Below are 26094 nucleotides of genomic sequence, written 5' to 3'. Positions count from 1 at the left end.
CTATATACTTACCTTCATCTCTCCTGGTATCACAAAGCTCCAATCTCTGGTGCACGATGCTTCCAGGTTCGGTGACGTACTGTCATAGCCTTGGTCAGCCAATTAGTGGCTTCAGCAGTGTTACGCTGATTGGTTGAGCAGACCTATGATCTACTCACAGCATAGAAATCTATCTCAACAGTAGGTCAGGAAAATAATCTATTACAGCAAATGAAATTGACCTCCTTCTAAAGTTCAAACCTTTATTAATCATTATTATCAAAAAATACAAGACACAAAATCTACAATGTTTAAAAGCAAATTCACATCACTTTCTCCAAACAAATACTTTTATTGTTTTCAAACCAATATAGGTATACAAATTCAAGGTGATAGATCAAGCCAAAGAGCATGAAAAATAACTGTGTATCCTATATATAGCTGGTATGCTGGGTCCAGCAGAAAAAATGCATATAAAATACAATACAGCAAGGCTCTATATGCATATCATTCTATTAGGGGAAAGTCAGATATGCCATGCTCTATTGGCAATAGCTTAGCAGTGCATAACTTTCTGATCTCATACCAATTCAATGCAACTATCTCATATTGTGTTCACAGATTAATTACCACATATAGTGCACTTGTGCTACCATCCACCAATATAAAGCCAATATATCACAATTCCATGAAAAAAGGAAACCCTAAATAAGTATATAGGACTGTCACAATGTTTCACAGGGTAATAAATAATTGTTTTTTGTATTGTCGTGGGGGTCAGGAATTTTCCTGTGTCTTACACTGTGTAGATTGGCGTATACTTATCTGGTGCTGCCTTTGTTTTACAGGATCATGATATGGTTGCTTCATATTGGTGGAAAGGTAGCACAAGTGCACTTATCTATATATGGTAATCCTTCTGTAAAATCAGTATGAGACAGTTGCCATGAATTGATATTATATCAGTAGGTTATACACTTATGAGTTATTGCCAATAAAGAATGGCATATCTGACTTTCCCCTGGTTGAAGGACATACTTTAGATATAGCGACTTGCTGTATTGTATTGTATATATATTTTTTCTGCATGAACTGGCAAACCAGTTAAACATACAGGGGGAGATTTATCAAAGGATTTAGACTGGTTTTTCCTGTCTAAATTTGTCGCACAGAAAGTCGCAGTCTAAATATGTGCGACTTTTCTGCGACTTTTGCTGTAGAGGATTTTTAGAACATGAAGCATGCAAGTCTATTTTAGACGGAAATGCATTGGAAAATGCATTGGTGCTGAATTTATCAAGTGAGACTTTTGTGCGACAAGTCGCATCTGCCCAAAATACGCTGAAATGTCAGACCATGTTGGAGCAGGTCTAAATGCAGTTTAAGCTGTAGACCCTGAAGTCTGAGCACAGAATTTATCAAGGGCTGTGAGACCTTTGATAAATTAGGAGCACAATAGACAGGAGACTACCACATACGCTGGTCTATAAGCATACCCAGAATAGACTAGATTAGTAAATGTCCCCCATAGAGTTTGATATGATCTATCATCTTGTATTTGTATACCTATATTGGTTTAAAACCACCAAGAGTTTTTGTTAGTAGACAATGATTTACATTTGCTTTTAAACATTGGGACACAGTGATGTGAATTTCATATTTAGTCATTTTCAATAATAATAATAACAACATCAATAACAATAATAATAATAATAAATATTAATGAATGTTTGAATTTTAGAAGGGGGTTATTTTAATTTGCTGTGATTGAGCAGGTCTATGATGTCACATCTCTAATCCCAAAAGTGCCACACCGCACACCAGGGATTGGAGCTCTGTGATCCAATTAATGCTTGAATAACCTCTTTAAGGTCTATTTGGACCATGCCTCATCATTCACACATATACGTTGGCAGCTGATTTTGAGATGTTGCTGACACATGTTTGGAACGGAAGGCCGAATCATGATGTGAACACACCCTAAAAGTCAAATTCATGACTAATAAATAAGACAGTTTACCCTACAACTATGATTTGATCCATATGATAATGCATTCCTGTCCAATCTGCCAGTCAAGAGAGCACATTGAATGGAATAGCATATTTCAAGGTAAGAAAAAGTAAGTTAATATGAAACTCACATCAGATAAATACATTTGCTACAACTTCTTGTAGGATGTGTTCACATTCTTAGGTAAGGCCTTGTACACTCTGCCATTATGACTTCATAGTAAACTATGAGTTACACTCTACATCTGTATACATTCAATCTTATTTTGGATTCATATAGAGAAAATAATTGTGCCATGCATCAATGGATGCCATATTAACAAAATATTCTCCCCTATAAGTATTACTAGTAGGGAACACCTCTATAATACACTGCTGTGCAGAAGAACCATAAGGCAGTATATATTCCTCCATAGTATGGAACTGTAAAGTCTCTTTGTGCTGTCATTTACAAGGTACCACTGTATGCAATTAACCATTGTGCAAAAGCTACTGGAGTTGTGTTCTGTTTACCTTTGTCTGCACTATGGGTTTTGACTATATAAAGACTAGTAATTTTCTATATCCAATAATATGTCATTTAAGAATAGTTGGGATTTCTTTTGAGGACCTTGTTGGTGTTTGACTTTAGTCGCTAAGTATGGCTGTTTCATATTGTACTGATATGTAGGGCACTTTAAATGTAACCTATTTACCTTGGAATTTTCTCATTATAAATGCAGATTGATAAGACAGATTTAGTTTCTTACTATGTATTATGTTTCTTATTTATTTCCTGTGCAGTCAGACATGCAGACATGTTTCCCTTCTTTGGATTGTGAAATTTAACCGCAAAAGACTGTCAAAAGGTGTCTCCTCTTATTTACCATGCCTTAGGCTATGGGGTTACTGGTGTGGAAGTCTCTCCTCAGTTAAAGCTTCTGTAGAGTTTCATAACTTTTAATCAATAAATGCCATTCCTGGCTGATTTGTAGAGGTGTTTGCTTTGGATGGGCTGTGCTAAATTTTTCAGCTTTCTTTCCTTCATTTAGGGTGTGATTCGGGATTTGGGCATGCACTAGCTAAGCACTTGGATGAACTAGGTGCTCTTGTCTATGCCGGAGTTTTGGATAAGAAAGGCCAAGGTGCTAAAGAACTAAGAAGGGTTTGTTCTCCAAGACTATCTATAATCCAACTTGATGTCACAAACCCAGAACAGATAAAGACTGCCTACAATGAAATCAAAAGTCAGGTGCAAGATGCAGGTAGATAACACCCATCCATATAATGCTTTCCTCCTTTTTGGGATATAACAATGAACATAAAAAGCAATATGGGCCATATATAACACACTGTCATGTACACCACACAAACATCACAAGATAAATGTAGAGGCTTGGCTTTAGGACAACAAATCTATATAGTAGATATACATGCACAATGCTTTAAATGCACCGACTTCTTCCTGATGCATTGCAACTGTGACAAAAACTTGTGCTACCTACATTTACTACACTTATCTTGTTGAAGGGATACTCCACTACCCCAGCATTCTGAACATTTTGTTCCAAACACTGGGTGTGGGCTGCGAGGGTCGTGACATCATGGCCACGCCCCATCAATACAAGACTATGGGAGGGGGCGTGGCAGCCGCCATGCCCCCCCTCCCATAGAATTGCATTGAAGGGACATGGAGTCACGTCATGAGGGGCGTGGTTGGGACGTCACGACCCTCGCAGCCCGCACCCAGTGTTCGGAACAAAATGCTCTGAACACTGGGGCAGTGGAGTACCCCTTTAAGTTATTTACATGTTGTTTTTGTGTGAAATCTAATAAACTTTGTAATCTTCAGTCTGGAAAGATCTGCAATCTTATCCTCAAAGTAGAACTCCAGCCAAATGAAATCACCTTTACATAGCTGCACATGCTAAGGTTATATAACTTTGCAATGGACAAGTGTAATCTTTGCTGAGCACATGCCATGTTTTTCTCAGCTTTTCCTCCAGGCAGAAAGTCCAGTAGTTCTTAGCACACATAATGTAAAATCACACTCCCTTCTCCTCAGCCCTCAGAGACAGCTTCGGTGTGATTGTTCCTGATTGGCTGAGGCACACACACCTCCCTCATTTATATTCACTGCTTCTCTGACCATGTGACCTGCTCAGCTCTCTGAAGGCATCTTCTCCCGCAGATCAGTCAGGAAACAAATGCAGGGCTTATGGTCTGTGTAGTTGTCTGTAGCTCTCATCTCTCTGCACAAACCTGAACTTTTTAAGACTGTTAATGGGGGTCTGATTTTGAAACAAAACAGCTGGGATGACTGTTATGAGTTATGGGGGGCATATATATATATATACACTGCTCAAAATAATAAAGGGAACACTTAAACAACACAATGTAGCTCCTAGTCAATCACACTTCTGTGAAATCACACTGTCCACTCAGGAAGCAACACTGATTGACAATCAATTTCACATGCTGTTGTGCAAATGGAACAGACAACAGGTGGAAACTATAGGCAATTAGCAAGACACCCCCAATAAAGGAGTGGTTCTACAGGTGGTGACCACAGATCACTTCTCAGTTCCTATGCTTCCTGGCTGATGCTTTGGTCATTTTGAATGCTGGCGGTGCTTTCACTCTAGTGGTAGCATGAGACCGAGTCACACAAATGGCTCAGATAGTGCAGCTCCTCCAGGATGGCACATCAATGAGAGCTGTGGCAAGAAGGTTTGCTGTGTCTGTCAGCGTAGTGTCCAGAGCATGGAGGCGCTACCAGGAGACAGGCCAGTACATCAGGAGACGTGAAGGAGGCCGTAGGAGGGCAACAACCCAGCAGCAGGACCACTACCTCTGCCTTTGTGCTAGGAGGAGCACTGCCAGAGCTCTGCAAAATGACCTCCAGCAGGCCACATATGTGCATGTGTCCACTCAAACGGTCAGAAACCGACTCCATGAGGGTGGTATGAGGGCCCGACGTCCACAGGTGGGGGTTGTGCCTACAGCCCAACTCCGTGCAGGACATTTGGCATTTGCCAGAGAACTCCAAGATTGGCAAATTCTCCACTTGCACCCTGTGCTCTTCACAGATGAAAGCAGGTTCACACTGAACACATGTGACAGACATGACAGAGTCTGGAGATGCCATGGAGAACGTTCTGCTCCCTGCAACCTTCTCCAGCATGACCGGTTGGCAGTGGGTCAGAAATGGTGTGGGGTGGCATTTCTTAGGGGGCCACACAGCCCTCCATGTACTTGCCAGAGGTAGCCTGACTGCCATTAGGTACTTAGATGAGATCCTCAGACCCCTTGTGAGACCATATGCTGGTGCGGTTGGCCCAGGGTTCCTCCTAATGCAAGACAATGCTAGACCTCATGTGGCTGGAGTGTGTCAGCAGTTTCTGCAAGATGAAGGCATTGATGCTATGGACTGTCTGTGCCAGAATTGAAAAAAACAGACTAACTCACCATTTTGCTAAGAAAACATGAAAGAAGGGCGTGGCCTTCTGGGAAAGGGGTCACCGAAAAGGGGCGTGTTCCCGACATTTACTAAGGTTAACTATTTACTAAGGTTTCCACAGAAAATGTGGTGGATTTCAACTGAGGAAAATCCTACAGATCAGAGCATGTGTAAAAAAAAAGCAAAATGTAGGGTAGGTGGAAAATGTAGGGAAACCTTAGTAAATACTGTGGAAAAAAATTGTAGGGAATTAAAACCCACAATGAAACCTACACTCCCCTCTTAGTAAATAAGGGCCCATGTCTCGCTTCATCCACCAATGCCAAATTGCACCACAGACTGTCCAGGAGTTGGCAGATGCTTTAGTCCAGGTCTGGGAGGACATCCCTCAGGAGACCATCCCCCACCTCATCAGGAGCATGCCCAGGGGTTGTAGGGAGGTCATACGGGCACATGGAGGCCACACACACTACTGAACCTCATTTTGACTTGTTTTAAGAACATTACATCAAAGTTGGATCAGCCCGTAGTGTGGTTTTCCACTTTGATTTTGAGTGCGACTCCATATCCAGACCTCCATGGGTTGATAAACTTGATTTCCATTGATAATTTTTGTGTGATTTTGTTGTCAGCACATTCAACTATGTAAAGATGAAAGTATTTTATACGTTTAGTTTAGTAGATTACTTCCCTGCAATTATTTCAAGGAAAACATTCAGAAGAATGAGCAGGGAGAAGTGTGAGATGTATGGGATCGTCTCAGAGACACATTCTAGTGGTTGGTAATGATCTAAACACTAAGACCCCAACCAGTTAAAATTTTTGGCATGTCAAAAGTTGTTTTTTATTTTTAAACATCAAGTGCTTTTTAATTTAAAGTACAGCCAACTGCTCAAAACCGTAAGCTGGAGAGCCAGGCTGTACAAAAAGATTGGTGACAATACTTATCAGTACCATGTTATGATCTATTGATTGCTATTAATAGTCCCCTAAAGGGACTTAAAAAGTGTAAAATAAATATAATTTTTTTTTAAAATATATAAAAGACCCCCCCCCCCCCCAATAAAAATGTAAATCACCTTCTTTTCCAATTAAAAAAGTAAAAAATAATATGTAATACAAATATATTTTTTAAAACCCCCACATATCTGGTAGGGTGCGTAAATACCTGATCTATTAAAATATAATGTTATTATAATGTTATTAAGATATAATATTATTATTATATTGCTTGGTGAATGGCATAAATGTAAAACACAGTTGCTGATTTTTGGTCACAAAAAAGATTGAGTGGTCAAAAAGTTCCACCAAAGCAAAAATGGTACCGATAAAAACTATAGATGATGGTGCAAAAATAAGCTCTCCTAAAGTCCCACAGAATTAAAAAAAAAAATTCAGTTTAACCCTAAAGTGTATCGCATAAACACCCCCTCCCCCAAATTGCAAATTTGCTGTTTTCTTTTCAATATCCCCACACAAATAATATTTTTTTTGTTTCCTGTACATTTTATGGTGTTATTGCAAAGTACACTTGGTCATGTAAAAAACAAGCTCTCTGGTCTGTAAATGGGCAAAGAAAGGTACTGTATATACTCGAGTATAAGCCGACCCGAGTATAAGCCGAGACCCCTAATTTCAACCCAAAATCCCAGGAAAAGTTATTGACTCGAGTATAAGCCTAGGGTGGGAAATACATCATCCACCCCTGTCATCATCCAGACCCATCATTAACATCCTCATCATCATCACCGCCTGTCATCATCCAGACCCTCATCATCATCACCTGTCATCATCCCACACATCCCCCCTTCATCATCCCCTTGTCATCATCCCACACATCCCCCTTTCATCATCCCCTTGTAATCATCCCACACACCCCCCTTCATCATCCCCTTGTAATCATCCCACACACCCCCCTTCATCATCCCCTTGTAATCATCCCACACACCCCCCTTCATCATCCCCTTGTAATCATCCCACACACCCCCCTTCATCATCCCCACCCCCCTTCATCATCCCACCCCCCCCTTCATCATCCTCTTCTCATCATCCGCCCTCAGTGGTCTTCAACCTGCGGACCTCCAGAGGTTTCAAAACTACAACTCCCAGCAAGCCCGGGCAGCCATCGGCTGTCCGGGCTTGCTGGGAGTTGTAGTTTTGAAACCTCCGGAGGTCCGCAGGTTGAAGACCACTGCGGCCTTCGACATCATCCAGACCCCTCTCACTCCCCTTTAGTTCTGTACAGTACTCACCTCCGCTCGGCGCTGGTCCGGTCCTGCAGGGCTGTCCGGAGAGGTGGTGGTCCGGTGGGATAGTGGTTCCGGGCTGCTATCTTCACCGGGGGGCCTCTTCTCCACGCTTCCGGCCCCCAATAGAGGCGTTGCCTTGACAATGACGCAGAAGTACGTTGGCAATGAACGTACCTCTGCGTCGTTGTCAAGGCAACGTGACTATTCTGGGGCCGGGCCCGAAGCGCTTAGAAGAGGCCTCCCCGGTGAAGATAGCAGCCCGGAACCACTATCCCACCGGACCACCTCCTCTCCGGACAGCCCTGCAGGACCAGACCAGCGCCGAGCGGAGGTGAGTACTGTACAGAACTAAAGGGGGTGAGAGGGGGCTGGATGATGTCGAAGGCCGCAGTGGTCTTCAACCTGCGGACCTCCAGAGGTTTCAAAACTACAACTCCCAGCAAGCCCGGACAGCCGATGGCTGCCCGGGCTTGCTGGGAGTTGTAGTTTTGAAACCTCTGGAGGTCCGCAGGTTGAAGACCACTGCGGGTGGAGAGTTCACTCGAGTATAAGCCGAGGGGGGTGTTTTCAGCACGAAAAATCGTGCTGAAAAACTCGGCTTATACTCGAGTATATACGGTATCATTCTTAGAACACGAGGAAGAAAAAGCAAAAATGCAAAAATGAAGTTGTCTGTGTTCTTAAGGCCAAAATTGGCTCTGTCCTTAGGGTTTTTCTGTTTTTGCATTTTCATTTTTTCCTCATCACCTTCTAAAAATCATAACGCTTTCAATTTTGCACATAAAATTCCATATGATGGCTTATTTTTTGTGCCACCAATTCTACTTTGCAGTGACATTAGTAACTTTACCAAAAATCCACGGCGAAACTGAAAAAAAAAAATTGTGAGACAAAATTGAAGAAAAAATGTCATTTTTTTTAATTTTTGGGAGCTTCCGTTTCTACGCAGTGCGTTTTAAGGTAAAAATGACACATTATCTTTATTCTATAGGTCCATAAAATGATACCCTACTTATATAGGTTGGATTTTGTCGTACTTCGGAATAAAATCATAACTACATGCAGGAAAATTTATACGTTAAAAATTCTCATCTTCTAACCCCTATAACTTTTTTATTTTTTCACGTACGGGCCGGTATGAGGGCTCATTTTTTGCACCGTGTTCTGAAGTTTGTATCGGTACCATTTTTGTATTGATATGACTTTTTTAATTAATTTTTTCATGATATAAAATGTGACCAAAAATACGCTATGTTGGACTTTGGAATTTTTTTGCATGTACGCAATTGACCGTACGATTTAATTAACAATATATTTTTATAGCTTGGACATTTACACACCAGGCGAAACCACATGTTTATTTTTATTTTTATTTACACAGTTTTTTTATGGGAAAAGGGGGGTGATTCAAAAGGGTTAAATGACCTTTGTTAACTTTTTTTTTCACTTTTTTTTGCAGTGCTATAGCTCCCATACCGGCCCGTTTGTGAAAAAATTAAAAAGTTAGCTTCCATAGGGAGCTATAGCACTGCACACACTGATCTTTTACTCTGATCCCTGCAAAGCCATAACTTTGCATGGATCAGCAAGATAGGGGCTCGATTGCTCAATCCTGTAGCTCAGGCTTGGAGCAATCATACGCTGATCGGACGCGATGGAGCAAGGTAAAGGGGTCTCCGCTCGCGTCCTAGCTGATCGGGACATCGCGATTTTATCCTGACTGAGCTGCCAGGAAGCGTTTACTTTCACTTTCAGACGTGGTGGTCAACTTTGATCGCTGCGTCTGAAGGGTTAATAGCACGTGGCACAACGATCGGTTAGCCCAGGGTCCCGGCTATCATTAGCAGCCGGGACCGACCCGATGTGATGCGGGGTTACGGTGTGACCCCGTTTTAAACACCGGGACCGGGCGTAGGGCATACAGGTATGCCCTACGTCCTTAACAGGTTAAGGGGTTAAAGGGATAATCCAGAATTATAAAAACAGAACTAATTTCTTCCAAAAACAGTACCATTCCTGTCCTCAAGTTGTGTGTGGTATTGCATCTTAATTCCATTGAAGTGCATGGAGCCAAGTTGTAATACCACATACAATTTAACTCCTTAAGCACACGTGACGTACTGGAACGTCATGTGTCCGCTCCCGATCTATAACGCGGGGCCACGGCGGGTTGGGCCCGGCCTCTAACAACGGCCGGGACCCGTGGCTAATAGCGCGCGGCATTGATCGCACTGCCGCGCGCTATTAACCCTTTAGACGCGGCGTTCAAAGTTGAACGCCGCGTCTAAAGTGAAAGTATGCCGGTTAGCTCAGTGGGCTGTTCGGGATAGACGTGGCAAAATCGCGGCATCCCGAATAGCTTACAGGACAGCTGGAGGGTCCCTACCTGCCTCCTCGCTGTCCGATCGCCGAATGACTGCTCAGTGCAGTCAAGCGGCAGAATCATCGATCACTGGTTTCCTATGAGAAACCAGTGATCAGTGTAAAAGATCAGTGTGTGCAGTGTTATAGGTCCCTATGGGAGCAATAACACTGCAAAAAAAAAGTGAATAAAGATCACTTAACCCCTTCCCTATTAAAAGTTTGAATCACCCCCCTTTTCCCATAAAAACAAAACAAAACACAGTGTAAATAAAAATAAACATATATGGTATCGCCACGTGCGGAAATGTCCGAATTATAAAAATATATCGTTAATTAAACCGCACGGTCTATGGCGTACGTGCAAAAAAATTCCAAAGTCCAAAATAGTGCATTTTTGGTCACTTTTTATATCATGAAAAAATGAATAAAAAGCCATAAATAAGTCCCATCAATGCAAAAATGGTACCACTAAAAACTTCAGATCACGGCGCAAAAAATTTGCCCTCATACCGCCCCATATGTGCAAAAATAAAAAAGTTATAGGGGTCAGAAGATGACAATTTTAAACGTATTTGTGATTAAGTTATGATTTTTTCCAGAAGTCCGACAAAATCAAACCTATATAAGTAGGGTATCATTTTAATCGTATGGACCTACAGAATAAATATAAGGTGTCATTTTTACCGAAAAATGTACTACGTAGAAACGCAAGCCCCCAAAATTTACAAAACAGCGTTTTTTTCAATTTTGTCTCACAATGATTTTTTTTTTCGTTTCGCCGTAGATTTTTGGGCAAAATGACTGAAGTCATTACAAAGTAGAATTGGTGGCGCAAAAAATAAGCCATCATATGGATTTTTAGGTGCAAAATTGAAAGAGTTATGATTTTTTAAAAGACAAGGAGGAAAAAAACGAAAATGCAAAAACGGAAAAACCCTCGGTCCTTAAGGGGTTAAAGGGGTACTCCGGTGGAAAACTTTTTTTTTTTTTTTTTTAAATGAACTAGTGCCAGAAAGTTAGACAGATTTGCAAATTACTTCTATTAATTTATTTATTTATTGTTTGAATTTCTTTTTCGTGTTGTCCACAGTGCTCTCTGCTGACAACTGGAACTGTCCAGAGCAGGAGAAAATGCCCATAGCAAATCTATGCTGCTCTGGACAGTTCCTGACACCGACAGAGGTGTCAGCAGAGAGCACTGTGGACAACACAAAAAAGAAATTCAAAAAGTAAAGAATTTCCTCTGTAGCATACAGCGGCTAAAAAGTACTGAAAGGATTAAGATTTTTTTTAATAGAAGTGATTTACAAATCTGTTTAACTTTCTGGCACCAGTTCATAAAAAAAAATAAAAAAAAGTCTTCCACCTTAGAACCCCTTTAAGCAGTGCTGTTTTTAGAAGACATTAGCTCTGTTTTTCTATTCTTGGATGTCCCCTTTAAACATGTGTATTTGGCCAAGGGTACATGTACAGTTCAATGGCAACAAGGAAATTAGCCACTAAGACCCCTTGAGGAGCATTTAACTTCCCAATGGAACAAAGGCCACCTTCTAAGGCCAGGACAGATGACAGACCCTCATACACATAAGTTGGTTGACCATTTCCCTTAATTTCAAAGGGTTCAGATCACTTTCATGTATGTCTCAGCTGTTTGTTTTGGAGACCCATCATAACTGATTGAAATCAAGACGCCAACTGATCTCAATGAATGTAATGATATGTTATAATATTTTAGCTTGTGGTTCTCCCAGCAATACCAGCTGATTGAGAGGGGTCCTTGATCTACATGTCCCCAGGAGATCAGTGTCATGGCTGCAAAATATTATCTACAACTGATATATATGAAGTAAAATATAGATAGACGGCACTCACGACTCTTGAACAGTCTTGCTTTATTACTTTGGTGTACAAGTACAAACACTGCTTGTACTTGTTGTACACCGAAGTAATAAAGCAAGACTGTTCACGAGTGGTGAGTGCCGCGAATTTATATTTTACTTCATATACAACATTCGAGACTTGCCAGTCTGTTGTGCTGAGCACAAGTAGCATGATCTATTACGGTCCTATTCACACTCCTGCGCTTCTTTCCTTGGTGGAGAATACCTGTGATGTGCCGGTCTATCTGCCTTTATTGAAGTATTATCTACAACTAATACATAAAGAAAAAATAGACCAGTTTACCGCCCTGTAGAAGTAGCCACTGGAAGGGTAGTTGGTGGAGGAGCACGGATGCAGGTCAAGCCGTGTAGCCAATTGCAATAGAATCCAAGAAGGAAAAGGAAATCCAGCTCTCACGAAAAATATGTAATAACGGTATAAAAACACAAAAAATGTATTTCATCCTTTAAAAAATCAATGAGATGGTGAGAATTAAAAGCATAGATGAAACGCCGACGCGTTTTGAACCAAATGGTTCTTAGTCATGGCACAACACGTTTCGCCGACGCATTTCGAACCATATGGTTCTTAGTCATGGCATATGGTTCTTAGTCATGGTGCCATGACTAAGAACCATATAGTTCGAAACGCGTCGGCTTTTCATCTATGCTTTTAATTCTCACCATCTCATTGATTTTTAAAGGATGAAATAAATTTTTTGTGTTTTTATACTGTTATTCCATATTTTTCGGGTGAGCTGGATTTCCTTTTCCTTCTTGGATTCTATTATCTACAACTGCCATATGCAGAGGGCTGAGACACCTCAGAAGCATTGGTCTTTTAATAGCAGATTATGGAAGCATGTATCTTTTAAGCAAAGCCTATATTGATGGAATTACAATATGCATTGAGACATGGAACTATGGAAATAAGTCATGCGTACATTGCATTTAAATGCAAATATATTCTTAATACAACCACACAATGGACAGTCTCCTGACTATGAATATATTTCAGTAATTAAATTAAATAGTGCCAAACCTGGGAGACCAAAGCTTAGCTACATCACCTGGTATTTTACAGTCTAAAGTGATCTGTCAGTCAGATGTAGATTTGGATAAAAGGGGTTACTCATTGAATTATATAAGATAAATCATGTTCTAGACCTTGGTCGCAGTCATTTATTTTATTGGCAACAAAAGCAAAAATCTGACCATATTTACTGATCAACTGGTGTCTTATTAATTTAGACTATAATAAATGTACTATACAAATCTTATTGTAACAGTACGACCAGGAATCACAATACTTTGATAATATGAATAATGTATATTTTATGGACAATTTATCATTTACACTGGTGCCACCAATACAATGTTCGAGAGACTGTGTGTTATTGGGCATGACTGTGGACCCTTAGGATGTCTCTGGTGCATTCTTTATGGTACATTAGTGCATATGATAATGATAGCCATATAGATCCTTGATATATCCCAACCACACATTTTATACTGACATTCCTTTTTGTATCCATTGGTCTAGGTCTCTGGGGTATTGTGCATAATGCAGGGGTTCTTGGCTACATGGCAGATGGAGAATTGCTGCCCATTAGTGTCTATAAGCAATGCATGGATGTGAATTTTATTGGAGTTGTTCAAGTTACAAAGATATTTATGCCCTTACTAAGGAAAGCCAAGGGAAGACTTGTGACCATATCCAGTATGGCAGGTAAGGGTTATTCTATTATGTTCACCAGTCACCACATCTTATTCTAAACCAAAGTGTTTCTCATTTATATATATATATATATATATATATATGTATATTATTTTTTTTTTTTTTTCATGAGTCATGGGCAATAGATGACTCATGGACAAAACTACATGAACAGACACCCCAATCACCTCCCACCACCACAAGCGAGGGACTCACCCCCTTCCCCTGAGAGGATTTATAAAACAGTGGACTAATGAAAAGAGGTATTTTTATAATAAATATAGGTGATAGAGGCATACAAATTAGATGTACATGGTCAGGATTAGGTACTAAGTGACATATTTCTTTTGTGGGATCTGACAGGTATGCTTTAATGCCTAAAGACTTAGAATAGGATGTCCTAAAAGCTATGTAGGAGCAATGTGTAGGTGTTAAAATACATATGTAAAACAAAAAAGGAGAAATAGAAACATAGCCGCACATTCACAATTTGTATTTTGATCTACTTGCTTCTCAGCATCATTTCAAAAACTAACAATGCCACCTAGTCAGAGTGGGTCCCTAACCTAACACTGTCGTAGCGCTGGCCCAGAGCCAGGAGCTTGGTCGGACATCAGTGGGGCTGCCTGGCCAGTGGGTCATTCCCCCTGTGGGCTTGATGTCACAGAGGCAGTGTTCACTGCCCAGCTCTACACGAGTGTTAGGTTAGGGACCCACTCTAATGAGGTGGCCTTGATGTGGCAAGTGGGCTTGTACTTTTTGAGCAAAATGTATACTAACAACCTGTTCGTTTTTGAAATATTCACATAGTCTAGTATATTCACAAAGTCTATCTATCTATTTATTCTGACTTAATTTATCGGCCTGTATACTTTACTCATGGAGTTGACTGAGTAATAGAGCATTGAGCATTCCTGGTTGTATAATTAGAGGCGAGTGATTGACAGCAGCCATGGTATGATGCCCTGTGCACCTGCAGCCCTTGTCTACAACCCTGCACTGCAGACATACAATCATACTGTCAGTTATGTACAAAAATATTAGCGGGTGGATCAATCAAATCTCCAAAGCCAAGTCTGAGATCCTGGCTATTAATTAATGGGCTCGTTAGTTTGTCAGAACTGGCTTGTCACAGCTCAGTAATTGGCTCTTTGATTATTTAATTAGTTTGTTATGTGATTGTAATTGTGCATACATAATCTCTCATTTACAGGAAGGAAAAAATCCCGACACTGATCAAAGCCGCATCATGATTGCTTGCATTGTTGCTGCACGACTTAAACTTGAATGTGATAGTCCCAATTCACCATAACTATTTTCTACAGAAAATACCTTAAAGGCGGTAGTCAGCTTCAGACAAGCTTTTTTGGTTAGGTTTTTTGCTTTGTTTTATAGAAAATAGCACCCTGGGCAACAAACATAGCAGTTTTACATCATAATTCATATTAATTATTAGTACTACTTTGATGCGCACACATAAAATCCGCAGTGTGATTATTAGGGGTCCGACCACTGGGCTGTGGTCGACATGCTCCTTAATGTATCTCTATTAGAGAGCTGGAGATACATGAATGCCGTATCTTTGGCTCTCCCATAGACATACAAGAAGGGGTAAGTCACAGCTTTGTGCCATGGTCGTCAGTAATACGTGCATGAAGCGAAGGTTACTCCTTGCATGAAGCGAAGGTCACTCCTCGCATGAAGAGAGCCAGGGCTCCAGGCAGGAGACTGGAAGGGGAGGGGTTGAACCAGCGGTTGGCTAGGGAATAAGATGTTTGGTACTGGAGTACCCCTTTAAGGTCCCCATACACATTAGCCAAAAGTCAGCTGAACCTGCCTACTTTCATGAAACCAGCTTGTTGTCTAATGTGTATGGAAGGCTCCTGACTCTTCCCTTACAGGTGATAATGTTCAATCAGTCTTGAAAGTTAGTGTCATGTGTTGGGAAAATGTACTATTTTGCGTGCACCACACCTTTGTCCCTAGTCTGCCCTCATTTACTATTATTTTACACTACTCGGGCAACGCTTTGTTTAGACATATGCATGGAGCTTCAGTTCCTAAAAAGGGTGTGTGGCTAAAGGGATTTAGGATTTCCCTGACTAATTTACTAGAAAGGCACATTTCTGGCACGATTTTTACACAAGCTACAAAATAAAGGCTGAGTTGTAAATTACTGTGACATTCTCATCTGGACAGGGTAATACATGAGGATAGACCCAAATTTATAAACACATGTGTGCCGAAATAGTAAATAAAACAAAGAATACAAAGCAGTCAGAATGTCGGACACAGAGAAAACAATAGTATCTTCCCCATATTGTCTATTCAGATAATCAACACCAAACACTTTAGACCAAAGTACAATAGGTAACAAATATTTAATCTTGATTGAATTTATCAAATAAAACACAACAAATAAAACACAAATAACATGAGAGGTAGGACGGTTTAGTACAGGAAGGTAGATAACAAGGTGGGAGGACATGTAATCATCAGGATAAGGTTATAAGGGTAAAGGGCAAAGGGTGACACTCTCTCGTGCACATGGGATATAAAAGTAATCATACAGGAACACATAACTTGAGCATGATGAGAGGGAAAAAACATGATACCAGCATATAATAGCAGAAATCTGAATAGTAATAAATGATAATGCACCCTGCCTGAACTCCTCACCTCTGCCCCAAATGCGTTTTCGCACCTGCTTTGTTCAGGCAGGGTGCATTATCATTCATTACTATTCAGATTTCTGCTATTATATGCTGGTATCATGTTTTCTCCCTCTCATCATACTCATCAAGTTATGTGTTGTTGTATGATTACTTTTATATCCTATGTGCATGAGAGAGTGTCACCCTTTACCCTTATAACCTTATCCTGATGATTAAATGTCCTCCCACCTTGCTATCTACCTTCCTGTACTAAACCGTCCTACCTCTCATTTTATTTGTGTTTTACTTGTTTTTATTTGATAAATTCAATAAAGATTAAATATTTGTTACCTATTGTACTTTGGTCTAAAGTGTTTGGTGTTGATGTGCAATATGACCACTGTATAGCTTTTCTCATACTGCTGAAGTAGTTTGGTGACCCCACCCCTATTCAGATAATCCTAAATAAGGCTATGTTCACAATATGCATTTTTTCCATGTTATTCTTGTGTTTCGAAGGTCAGAGGTAAAAATGGGAAGTAAAAGCTGCATACGTCTTTACCTTGACTAACCATGGTTTTGGAATGTTACTGACAACATTGTTTCAATAGGTGAAACAATTTAAAAATACTAACACTTGCAAAACCACAGCAACGGTTAAAAGACAGAATGCAAAAAAAAAACAAAAAAAAAAAAACAGAAAAGGGGGTATGGCCATGGGAGAAAGGGGGCGTGGTCCCAACAAAAGGGGAGTGTCCCTGACCGTTTTGAAATATCCCAACATATTTACTAAAGTTTCCGCAGAAAATGTGGTGGAGTTGAGCTGAAAAAAAGCAGGCAGATCAAAACAGTTGTTAAAAATTTGCAAAACGTAGGGAAAAGTGCAAAGTGTGGGGAAACATTACTAAATACCTTGAGAAAATACCTGTCCAGAATCAAAACCCACAAAGAAAACTATACTCCACTCTTAGTAAATAAACCCTTGTATGTGTGCTCACAAGTGATTGATTGGCCCAGCCCAACACAAATTTACTAGAGGATCTAATACAAAAATCCGAGGCTGACATTTATGCCACAGATGCTGAAAGAAATGTTAATGAAATGTAAAGACAGAAGAGATAAGTGGATGCCAGACACAGGTGGTGCTGCTTATCTAAAGGAAATCCTAACACTGGTTAGGAATGAGTAAACCAGTCAGCTTTATGTTTAGGAAGGCTCATTGCAGTGGAGCGGACTCCTTTAAATGGGCACTGTCACCAACTTTATTTTTTGATATGTTGTAGTACTTATGTACTACAACATATCTGTAATATATTTTCATTATTTATTTTTTCATTTTCATGGTGAATTTTACGTTTGAAAACCGGCCACTAGGGGTCTCCCTCCTAGTGGCCGCCTGCAGCACGGCGTGACGTCACGCCTGAATTCGGACTGATTGCGGCCGGGCAATCGATCCTAATTCATTTACACTGCACTCCCTCCCTGCCTGTCAATCAGACAGGCGGGAGCGAGCGCATTGGCTCCCCGGCCACTGGCTGGGAGGCCACTCCTCCCACACATGTCGTTGCCGCCGCCACTGCCCCTGCACGCCCACTGCCGGACTCTGCAGTATCAGTAAGTATGGAGGAGAGATGTTTAGGGGAGTTGGTGGTTATAACGGGGGTTGTAGGAGACTGGGGTTCCGGGTTTCAGAACAGGGGGAGGGGTGGGGGTGTGACGGAGGGAACGGGGTAGCGCCGCATGGCACTAACCTATAGTTCATCTACACAGGGTGCCTCCAGCTGTTTCACTACTAAACTCCCAGCATGCCCTGACAGCCAATAGATGTCAGGGCAAGCTGGGAGTTGTAGTGGTGAAACAGCTGGAGGCACCCTGTGTAGATGAACTAAGGGCGGAAGTGTCGGCCCCAGCAGGCATCAGTGACGTGGTGCCTGCTGGGGAAGTCTGCCTGGTAGTGAGCACACTACCAGGCAGACAAAAAGTTATTTTTAATATAGTAAAAAAAAAAATTTAAGGCAGGGAGGGGGTTAGGGATAGATGGGCAATAGGCAGGGACAGATAACAAAATATATAGGATGGTGGGAGCTACCCTTTAAGAGTTCTCGGGATTACAAGATAAGAGCATGTTTGGAGTCTTATGTGTCTTTTTAACCTAGAACAGGTTCAGAGACAAAACTGCTTAAAACTGTGCAATTATACAATGTGTCTATGCAGGATTAGTTAGCACATCTTAGTCATTTTAGAGTAATACAGTGCATGCAAGTTCTAGCTTGTTATCAGATGAAAAGGTTTTTCTGCACAATGAACGGTACATGCGGTTATATCCTCTGACTGCATGTACAACCCAATGCTGTGAAAGAACTCGATCTGAGGTCACTGTGACCTCCAATAAGCTATTCATTTCAACTGGGATTAACTTTACTGTGCAAAATAGAAAGAGTCTTAAAGTATTTAGCACGGCGGAATCCTCCAACCAGGCACAGACAAACAACCATGAACACTCAGCCCACAGTAGTGTACTGTGCACTAGATAAACAGTAGTGTCATCGATAGGGGATGTGGGACGTTTTCATGTATTTGTTAAAGGTGATCGGGTGGGGAGGCTGATGAATGGCTTTTGCCCATCACATCTGTTTGCCCATCTCTTTTGTGTTCTCTTACAATAAGAACATTTCTTAAGCATCTGTTGGATGAATTGCTCAGAGTTGCCAACGTGTAGATGTGTTTTGCAGGTCTCCTGGAACAGTTTATTGTATATAAATCATATTTAGGTCTTACTTGGTATGTTTACGGTTTACATAAAACATTTCAATCTACAAGCGTGACAAGACTGATAAATATAATTATATAGATACAATCCACAACGTCATCTCAACATGTCCTAAGCATAGGGTATGATCATACCATTCTAAAAAGACCTACACCATGTGATCAAAATACAATTCTATTTTAGAACACTACATCCACCAACATGACCTGACACACTTGACATGCCCCTAATACAATCTTATTATTCTTTATACATCGAACACTGCAAATCCCAACAGAAACAGGCTACGAGACGTGACCATAACAGTTCTGTCATTCACTATACGAACACTACACCTGATCACTGGCCATGACTACAATATGATGCCATTATTCTCTATACATAAATCATTACACCCCACAACCTAAATCAACTACTGGGTATAACCAATCCATTTCTGTTATACTCTATATAAAACACTACCTGACCACTAGCTGTGACCATAATACACTATACCTTTCAATGTTTATGAGCTAGTAAATCATTGGCATGAGGTCTCTACTAGATTGAGGCTTGCTGGTGTTTAGTAGATGTCTATGTTGTCCTCAGCTCATCTTTACATCTTCTTCAGGACACACTCCAATTCCTGGGTTTGCAGCTTATGCAGCATCTAAGGCAGCTCTGTCCATGTTTTCTGCAGTGATGCGCCAAGATCTCTTAAAGTGGAGTGTAAAAGTATCCGCTATCCACCCAAGTGGCTTCAAAACAAGTATGTATATATTTAAGTGTTTGTCTTAGTCCAGGTTGCTTTGCAAACCTTTGTCTTTTTTTCCAGATGACTACTGCTTAAACACATGCAGAAAAATGCATGAGAAGACTTCTGTATATGGAATACAGGCATTATTTACAACCTGCTTACTCTAGTGATAGGAATTATTAGAAAATACTAGAACAGTGAAAGATGACACCAGTAGATAGATAAGACACCAATAGCTGAAGCTCAGCATCCCCATCCCTTTAGAATAACCACTAAAAAAAAGTCACAGAATATGCCTAGTTTCCAATTCATGTGAATGGGACAGGTCCTGTCTATTGTTGCTTATGTCCCTGGAACTTGTTGTAAAGCATATCTCTAAATGCTGTTAAAAACAGCTCGGGCAATATGGCAGCTGCCATAACAATGTAAAAATATGAGAAAAAAATGGTAAATAGAAACCGATTAGGAAACAAAGAACATGTTTAAAGGGGTATTCCGGGCAAAAACATCTTATCCCCTATCGAAAGGATAGGGGATAAGATGTCTGATCGCCCAATCTCCTTGCAGCAGCCCGCATTCTATGCATAGCTGCGTCTGCAGTTTTGGAAACCACCGGGCTTCCGAGACGGGGACGTGACGTCACGCCACGCCCCCTCCATTCATTTCTATGGGAGGGGGCATAACGGCCACAATGCCCCCTCCCATAGACATGAATGGAGAGGGCGTGGCGTGACGTCACGTCCCCATCTCGGAAGCCCGGCGTTTCTGAAACTGCAGACACATCGACGGATAGAATGCGGGCTGCTGCAGGGAGATCGCGAGGGATCCCAGCAGCAGGCCCCCCGTGATCAGACATCTTATCCCTTATCCTTTCGATAGGGGATAAAATGTTTTTGCCCCTTTAAGTGGGCAAAATACTCCTTTAAGTGTCTGCCTCTAACCAAAAAAATCTGTTTAAACCTTCCCTTTAATATAAATAGACCTTATAGCTAGGCCTAATTGATTGTACTCCAGTTATTCCACCTCCTACAGATAATTTTTTACTCTGACCTTCCCAGCATATCAGAATGTGAAGAGGCAAATTACATAAAAAAGGGACATTTGTAGAAAACCTTTAGACTGTTCTGTAGGCAGAATAAGGCAGGTGCTTATAAAGTCTTTTAAATGTCATTCAAATCTACACCAAAAAAATTGCACTGATTGCAAGATAGCATAGAAAAAACATAATTCTTTAGTGAGAAATTCATACATACAATACCAGCACCCCTCCCACCCCCACAAAGAGGGAACAGTACATTATCAGATGGACAGTGTCAACACCCAGGTTGTTAGCAGGGCAATTGGTAGGTAGACAATTAGATAGAAGGAAAGTGCTAATGCAGTAGTAAAGTATACATTTTAATCATCATTAAAAGACACAAAGATCTTTACCCCAACAAAAGTACCTGACCTGGAGAGCTTGGAACCCAAACGCTCATTTCGCTCCTACTGAGCTTCGTCAGGGGGCATGGCTAAAACCGGCCCAGATCTATCTAATATATGATAACAGAACCTATCGCTGGACTCCTATCATAGGTGTACTATTCTGCCACATCAGCCATCTCAACTCAAACGTGTGTTCTACCTTGTTAATTCCGCTTACTCACATGAACGTAACCTGATCAGCATCCACTGTATATTGCGGGCCTACCCACATAGCTGTATATCACATGATCCAAGCGATATGGGATTACATCACCAATATTGCTATAATGACTCCTAGTCATGTGAAACATGAAATGTCACATGATCCGGCTGCCGGCAGAAGGTGTCACTTTCGGATGTACTCCCAGCTACATACTTAGAGGGCGCATGTGCGAGCATAAAACAATCACACTGTCACTCATATATATACAGGCACCAAAAGAGAGTGTTGAAAGAATCCTGAGGTCCCCGAGGAAACCCAGATATTGCTTAGGTAGAACATACAAACTTCATGCAGGTGTGTCTCTGGACCATGATGTTGGATGGTACAAGTGTCGGCCACCATGCTGTTCTTTGGGGCATCCCTTAATTGGTTTTAAAGGGATAAACATACCCATAATTTTTGCTATGAGGCAACCTCTCTTCAAAGTACATCCCTGCTGGTTAAAGATACATTTATAGGTTACAGTTAACTCATCCTATAAAATGACAACACTCACCCCCTTCCACCTTTAAAATAAGCAAATAAGAGAAGTAGCCTCAATTACTGTGGTAGATGACATATAAATACATCAGGATAATGGCCCTACATAGATTCAGAAAACCATAAGGGAATCACTTGTGTAATTCCATTCACTCCTCCTTTGAGAGCCTGTACTGCTCTGTGTATATACTAGTTATCTATAATTTGATTGCTTGTTTTACATTGCTGTTGGGAATATATTTAATAAATTATACAAGCTCCTTAAACAAAGCATGTCTTCTGCTTGCAGATATTTTTGGATCTCAAGAACACTGGTCAAGTCAAGACCAGAATATTCAAGATAATATCATGCCAGATGTCAAAGAAGATTATGGGGAGGAATACCTGGCAAGTTTGAAGGATCTTCACCATACAATGTCTACAGTTACCTCCCCAGATCTATCCCCTGTCCTGGAGGATGTGTGTCACGCTCTTCTGGCTCAAGAACCCTACGTCTCCTACACCCCGGGCCAGTGTGCATATCTCATCCCTTGTTTGTTCCACTATTTCCCTCTCTGGGTTTATGATTGCTTTGCAAAACAAACTTTTCAAATCCACCAGAATATCCTACCAAGATCCCTGCGGATATCCAAGGCTAATAATAAAACAGACTAGAGCTTCCATGATGATGAGTGGACAATTTTTACAAAAATATGGCTCATCCGTGATTTAATCTGGTTCACAGATCTGAATTATTTTTAAAACTTCCCATATGATCAATGCAAGGGCCAGGATTGGAAAAATCATATGACTGTAGATATGTACATATGTCATATGGCCATTCCAGTAACTAATAACATGAAGGATCATTTTGTTAATGAGGAGCAGAAAATTTAGCATTTTTTTTAATATACATATTTTTTTTAGAAAATAGAAGTGGTGCATTCTCTAGTAGTAAATTGTAATTACATATCACAATACTTGTCCTGTTTATTTTACTTTTGTAACATAAAGCTTTACTACGTGACAAAGTTTTAATTGTTGCCATAATCGAAACATATATTATGTAATCTCTGGTGTCAGATGACAGAAGTGAGGTTAAAACTTGTACTTGATCAAGACTACTGATACCATGGTGGACTGTGAGTGGTCCAGGGCTCTTTGCCTGGTAAACCAAATGTGGTTGCCCAGTACGGGATGGTGTTTCTCTGTACTTCACTGCCCTATCAGACAGTGTCCCCAGGGCCCCCTGAAGTTGTTTCCCCCATGTAAATAGGTTATGTATTATATTGTGTATTGTATTAATAAATGTACCATGTGATTGTTACCCAGGAGGTTCTAGTGACCAGCTGACCCCAAAGGTGACCTATGGGCTCCCTGCTAGTCTCCCCCATATAAGCCCTGGGTGGAGCTAGTCTCACTCTCTCTTTGAGCTCTGCTCTCTCTTTGTGCTGAGGTCCAGTCCAGTCATGCCTATAGTGTGTGTCCAGAGCAGTGGAGGCCTCAAGTCAAGTTCTGCAGCCTCAAGTCAAGTCCTGCAGCCACAAGTCAAGTCCTGCAGCCTCAAGTCAAGTGCAAGTAAGCTGAAGTGACTGTCCTGTCAGTCAAGTCAAGTCTTCTGTCTACTCAACGTGGCCTGCGCAAAATTCTCTTGTCTACTACAAGTCCCAGCAAACCTGCAAGGTTTCTGTGTCACTGGTCCCCTCCTTGGGCCCTGGCTGTACTGCATAGACTATAACAATTGTCTACCGTCAGTAAAGTTACCGTTGTCCGTAACATTGCATCGGTGTCTTAATTGCCCCAGTGCCTAGCCCAGGATCCAGCGGTATACCTTCAGGTGGTTAAGGCTAAACCATGCCCTGGCATCACAAACACAAGTGGTTAATACCGCCTGTCCCTAGGGTAACAACACCTGCCCTGCACCACACACCCCGCCGCCACCACAACTTTTGGCGTCACGAACAGGATACGGGTGTGTGCCTTATGGCACAAGTCCTCCCCCCTCTGAACTGTGTCCAGTATTGTCTGCAAGAAAATTGCATGCCGATGCGAGTAAAGTTTGCGCCAGAAAGTGTACGGGACTTTGTCTGTGGAAAGTTTTTTACCCGAGGCACTTGTGAAATAGAGGTGAAGAAAAGACTGTCATCTGTTATTGAGGAAAACTCTGAAGTCGTGAACATTATGTGCAAAATTTGTACTGAAGCAATGTTAAGTGCCAAGATGTCTGCCGTCATACCTGAAAGGGTTAATCTGTTGGAAGAAAAGCGCACAAAAGGATCCCGCCATGGCCAGCGCCCCGCCTTCGGGCATTGAAGTAAAGTCGCAGTTCCTAGTCCAGGTGGAACTTGAAATGTCTTCCCCTTGTTGCTAGGCCCTGCTGATGATGAAATTCTGGCCTGCAGCCATTTTGCTGGAGACCAGTTTAAGAAGCGGAGTGGAGCTCGACCTCTTCAATCTTGCAGAAGTTCCTGGTGAGAGCAAGAAGATGGTGGATGCACAGCAGACTACCCAAGCAGAGAGTCCCAAGATGGCGTCGGAGACCAAAAGTGTCACCACGGCGCACATTTTTCAGGCATTAGCGGACCGTCTTCAAAAGGTCTCCCACGGGGCTGAGGAGGCCTGATGTCATGACCCGAGTTAAGGGCGCAGAGGAGAAGGAAGTATGGCCCTAAAGTTATGCCATATGAAGTTCGACAAGTCCAGCAAGAGGACATCAAGAGCCTTGATGCCTTATATATCAGAAGGCTAGAACAACCCCAAGAGGGATAGCCACCCCTAGAATGGCGAAGAGCTACAGTCATCAAGTTTGATAGAGTGAGGGGATATGGCACAATAATGGACTGCCACCATGGTGGTACTATTCTGGTCAACAGGAGAGCGGTGAAGAGAGACTACCTCCCTTCACCGCTACACTCCCTAGAGAGCGACGAGATTGTAGAATACACCCCTATACAGAGCCTGTGAGGGGAATGGGCAGCAGCTGTCACCAGGCCCATGAATCCTATGAAAATCCCCTTCCTTCACCTATTTCCCCCTCTGAAGATTGGGACTCAGATCCATTTGGTCTCCTGCCACCAAGCGTCAAGTGGAAGGTCGTCCAAGAGAAATGGTATCCTGAGTCAAATGCTATGGACCCCAGATATCTGCTTGAGGGTCTTCCACAGATGTGCCCAGGCCTACTCCTGTGGTTGAGGAGCTTTGGCCTAACCATGGGCACCAACTAAAGTGCCTCTGCCTACTCCTGCTGAGGAGGAGGTTTGGCCGGCCCAACCGGCACCTACACGTGATCTCCCAGTGGTGCAAGCTGCTGCTGTTCAAGTGGTGGTCACCATGAGCCCAACCATCACTGAATCCAGTTTGTCCCATGCGTCATGGGGTACTCATGTCAGCCCGATGGAGGGGGCACAGTCTCGTGGTCCTAGGTACATGTCCCAGCCTAGGAAGCAAGGTGACCTTCGAGGTTGGGATGGAAATTTGCCAGGCCACAGTATTTGAAAATTACTACTGTTGAGTCGTGAAACTGTGTTCAGAAATCATTGTTGTTTTAGGTTTTGCAAAGTTTAAGGATGTTATCATCAAAGTAATATATTTTGTCTATAATTTTTGCACAAGTAAACTTTTTTTTATGTTGTTATACTGTAATAAAATGAGTATAATGTTCGTACAGAAATAGCTAAAGTGTACAGTGTCCTTATTCAGGTCAACCCAAGGACAACTCCCAGTGAGGTACAGAGATTAACTCTCGTTAAAATAAATACAAGTTATGTACCACACATAGTCCAGTATAGTCAAAACACTATTACTAAATTAGTCTAGTCTAATGTCCATGTCTAGATTAGGACTGTAGCCTTATATATTTTCCAGTCCACCCATATCTATAGCGAGTATGTCTATTGTTTTCTTCTGTCCCAGTGTGCAGAATACTTTGCTGGCCAGAAGGTATTCTTGATAGCTCCACAACACACGTGCAGTGACAGAGGTAACCAAATGTAAATGTAACATTATGTTTAAAGTCTATGTATAGAGTTCTGGGGGGGGGGGGGGGAACTGTGTCAAACCAAGGGACCCCAGTAGCCAAGGCATTGGGTAGATAGCCTTCGGCAGCCCAATCCAACATGTCTTGTAAAGTTGTTATGTATATTCTTGATGG

General features: G+C 41.6%; 1 protein-coding gene across 3 annotated transcripts in view; it reads left to right on the top strand.

Moving 5' to 3' along the window:
* The window catches only part of HSD17B2 (hydroxysteroid 17-beta dehydrogenase 2), a 63138-nt gene extending 37303 nt beyond the window's left edge, over positions 1–25835 (top strand). The window contains exons 2-6 of one of the 3 annotated variants that reach the window (XM_056525823.1): positions 2773–2837; positions 3021–3233; positions 13465–13650; positions 19673–19810; positions 22255–25834. In XM_056525823.1, the coding sequence (XP_056381798.1) occupies positions 2773–2837; positions 3021–3233; positions 13465–13650; positions 19673–19810; positions 22255–22619 (967 nt within the window). In that variant the 3' untranslated portion in view covers positions 22620–25834. Of the gene's footprint in view, positions 1–2772; positions 2838–3020; positions 3234–13464; positions 13651–19672; positions 19811–22254 lie in introns of all 3 variants that reach the window. The other 2 variants (XM_056525822.1, XM_056525824.1) reach the window with 2 other exon arrangements.
* The last annotated feature ends 259 nt before the right edge of the window (positions 25836–26094 follow it).

This window comes from Hyla sarda, chromosome 6 (genome assembly GCF_029499605.1).
Source record: "Hyla sarda isolate aHylSar1 chromosome 6, aHylSar1.hap1, whole genome shotgun sequence".
NCBI classification, from domain to species: domain Eukaryota; kingdom Metazoa; phylum Chordata; class Amphibia; order Anura; family Hylidae; genus Hyla; species Hyla sarda.
This window is presented reverse-complemented; position numbering and strand designations above follow the sequence as displayed.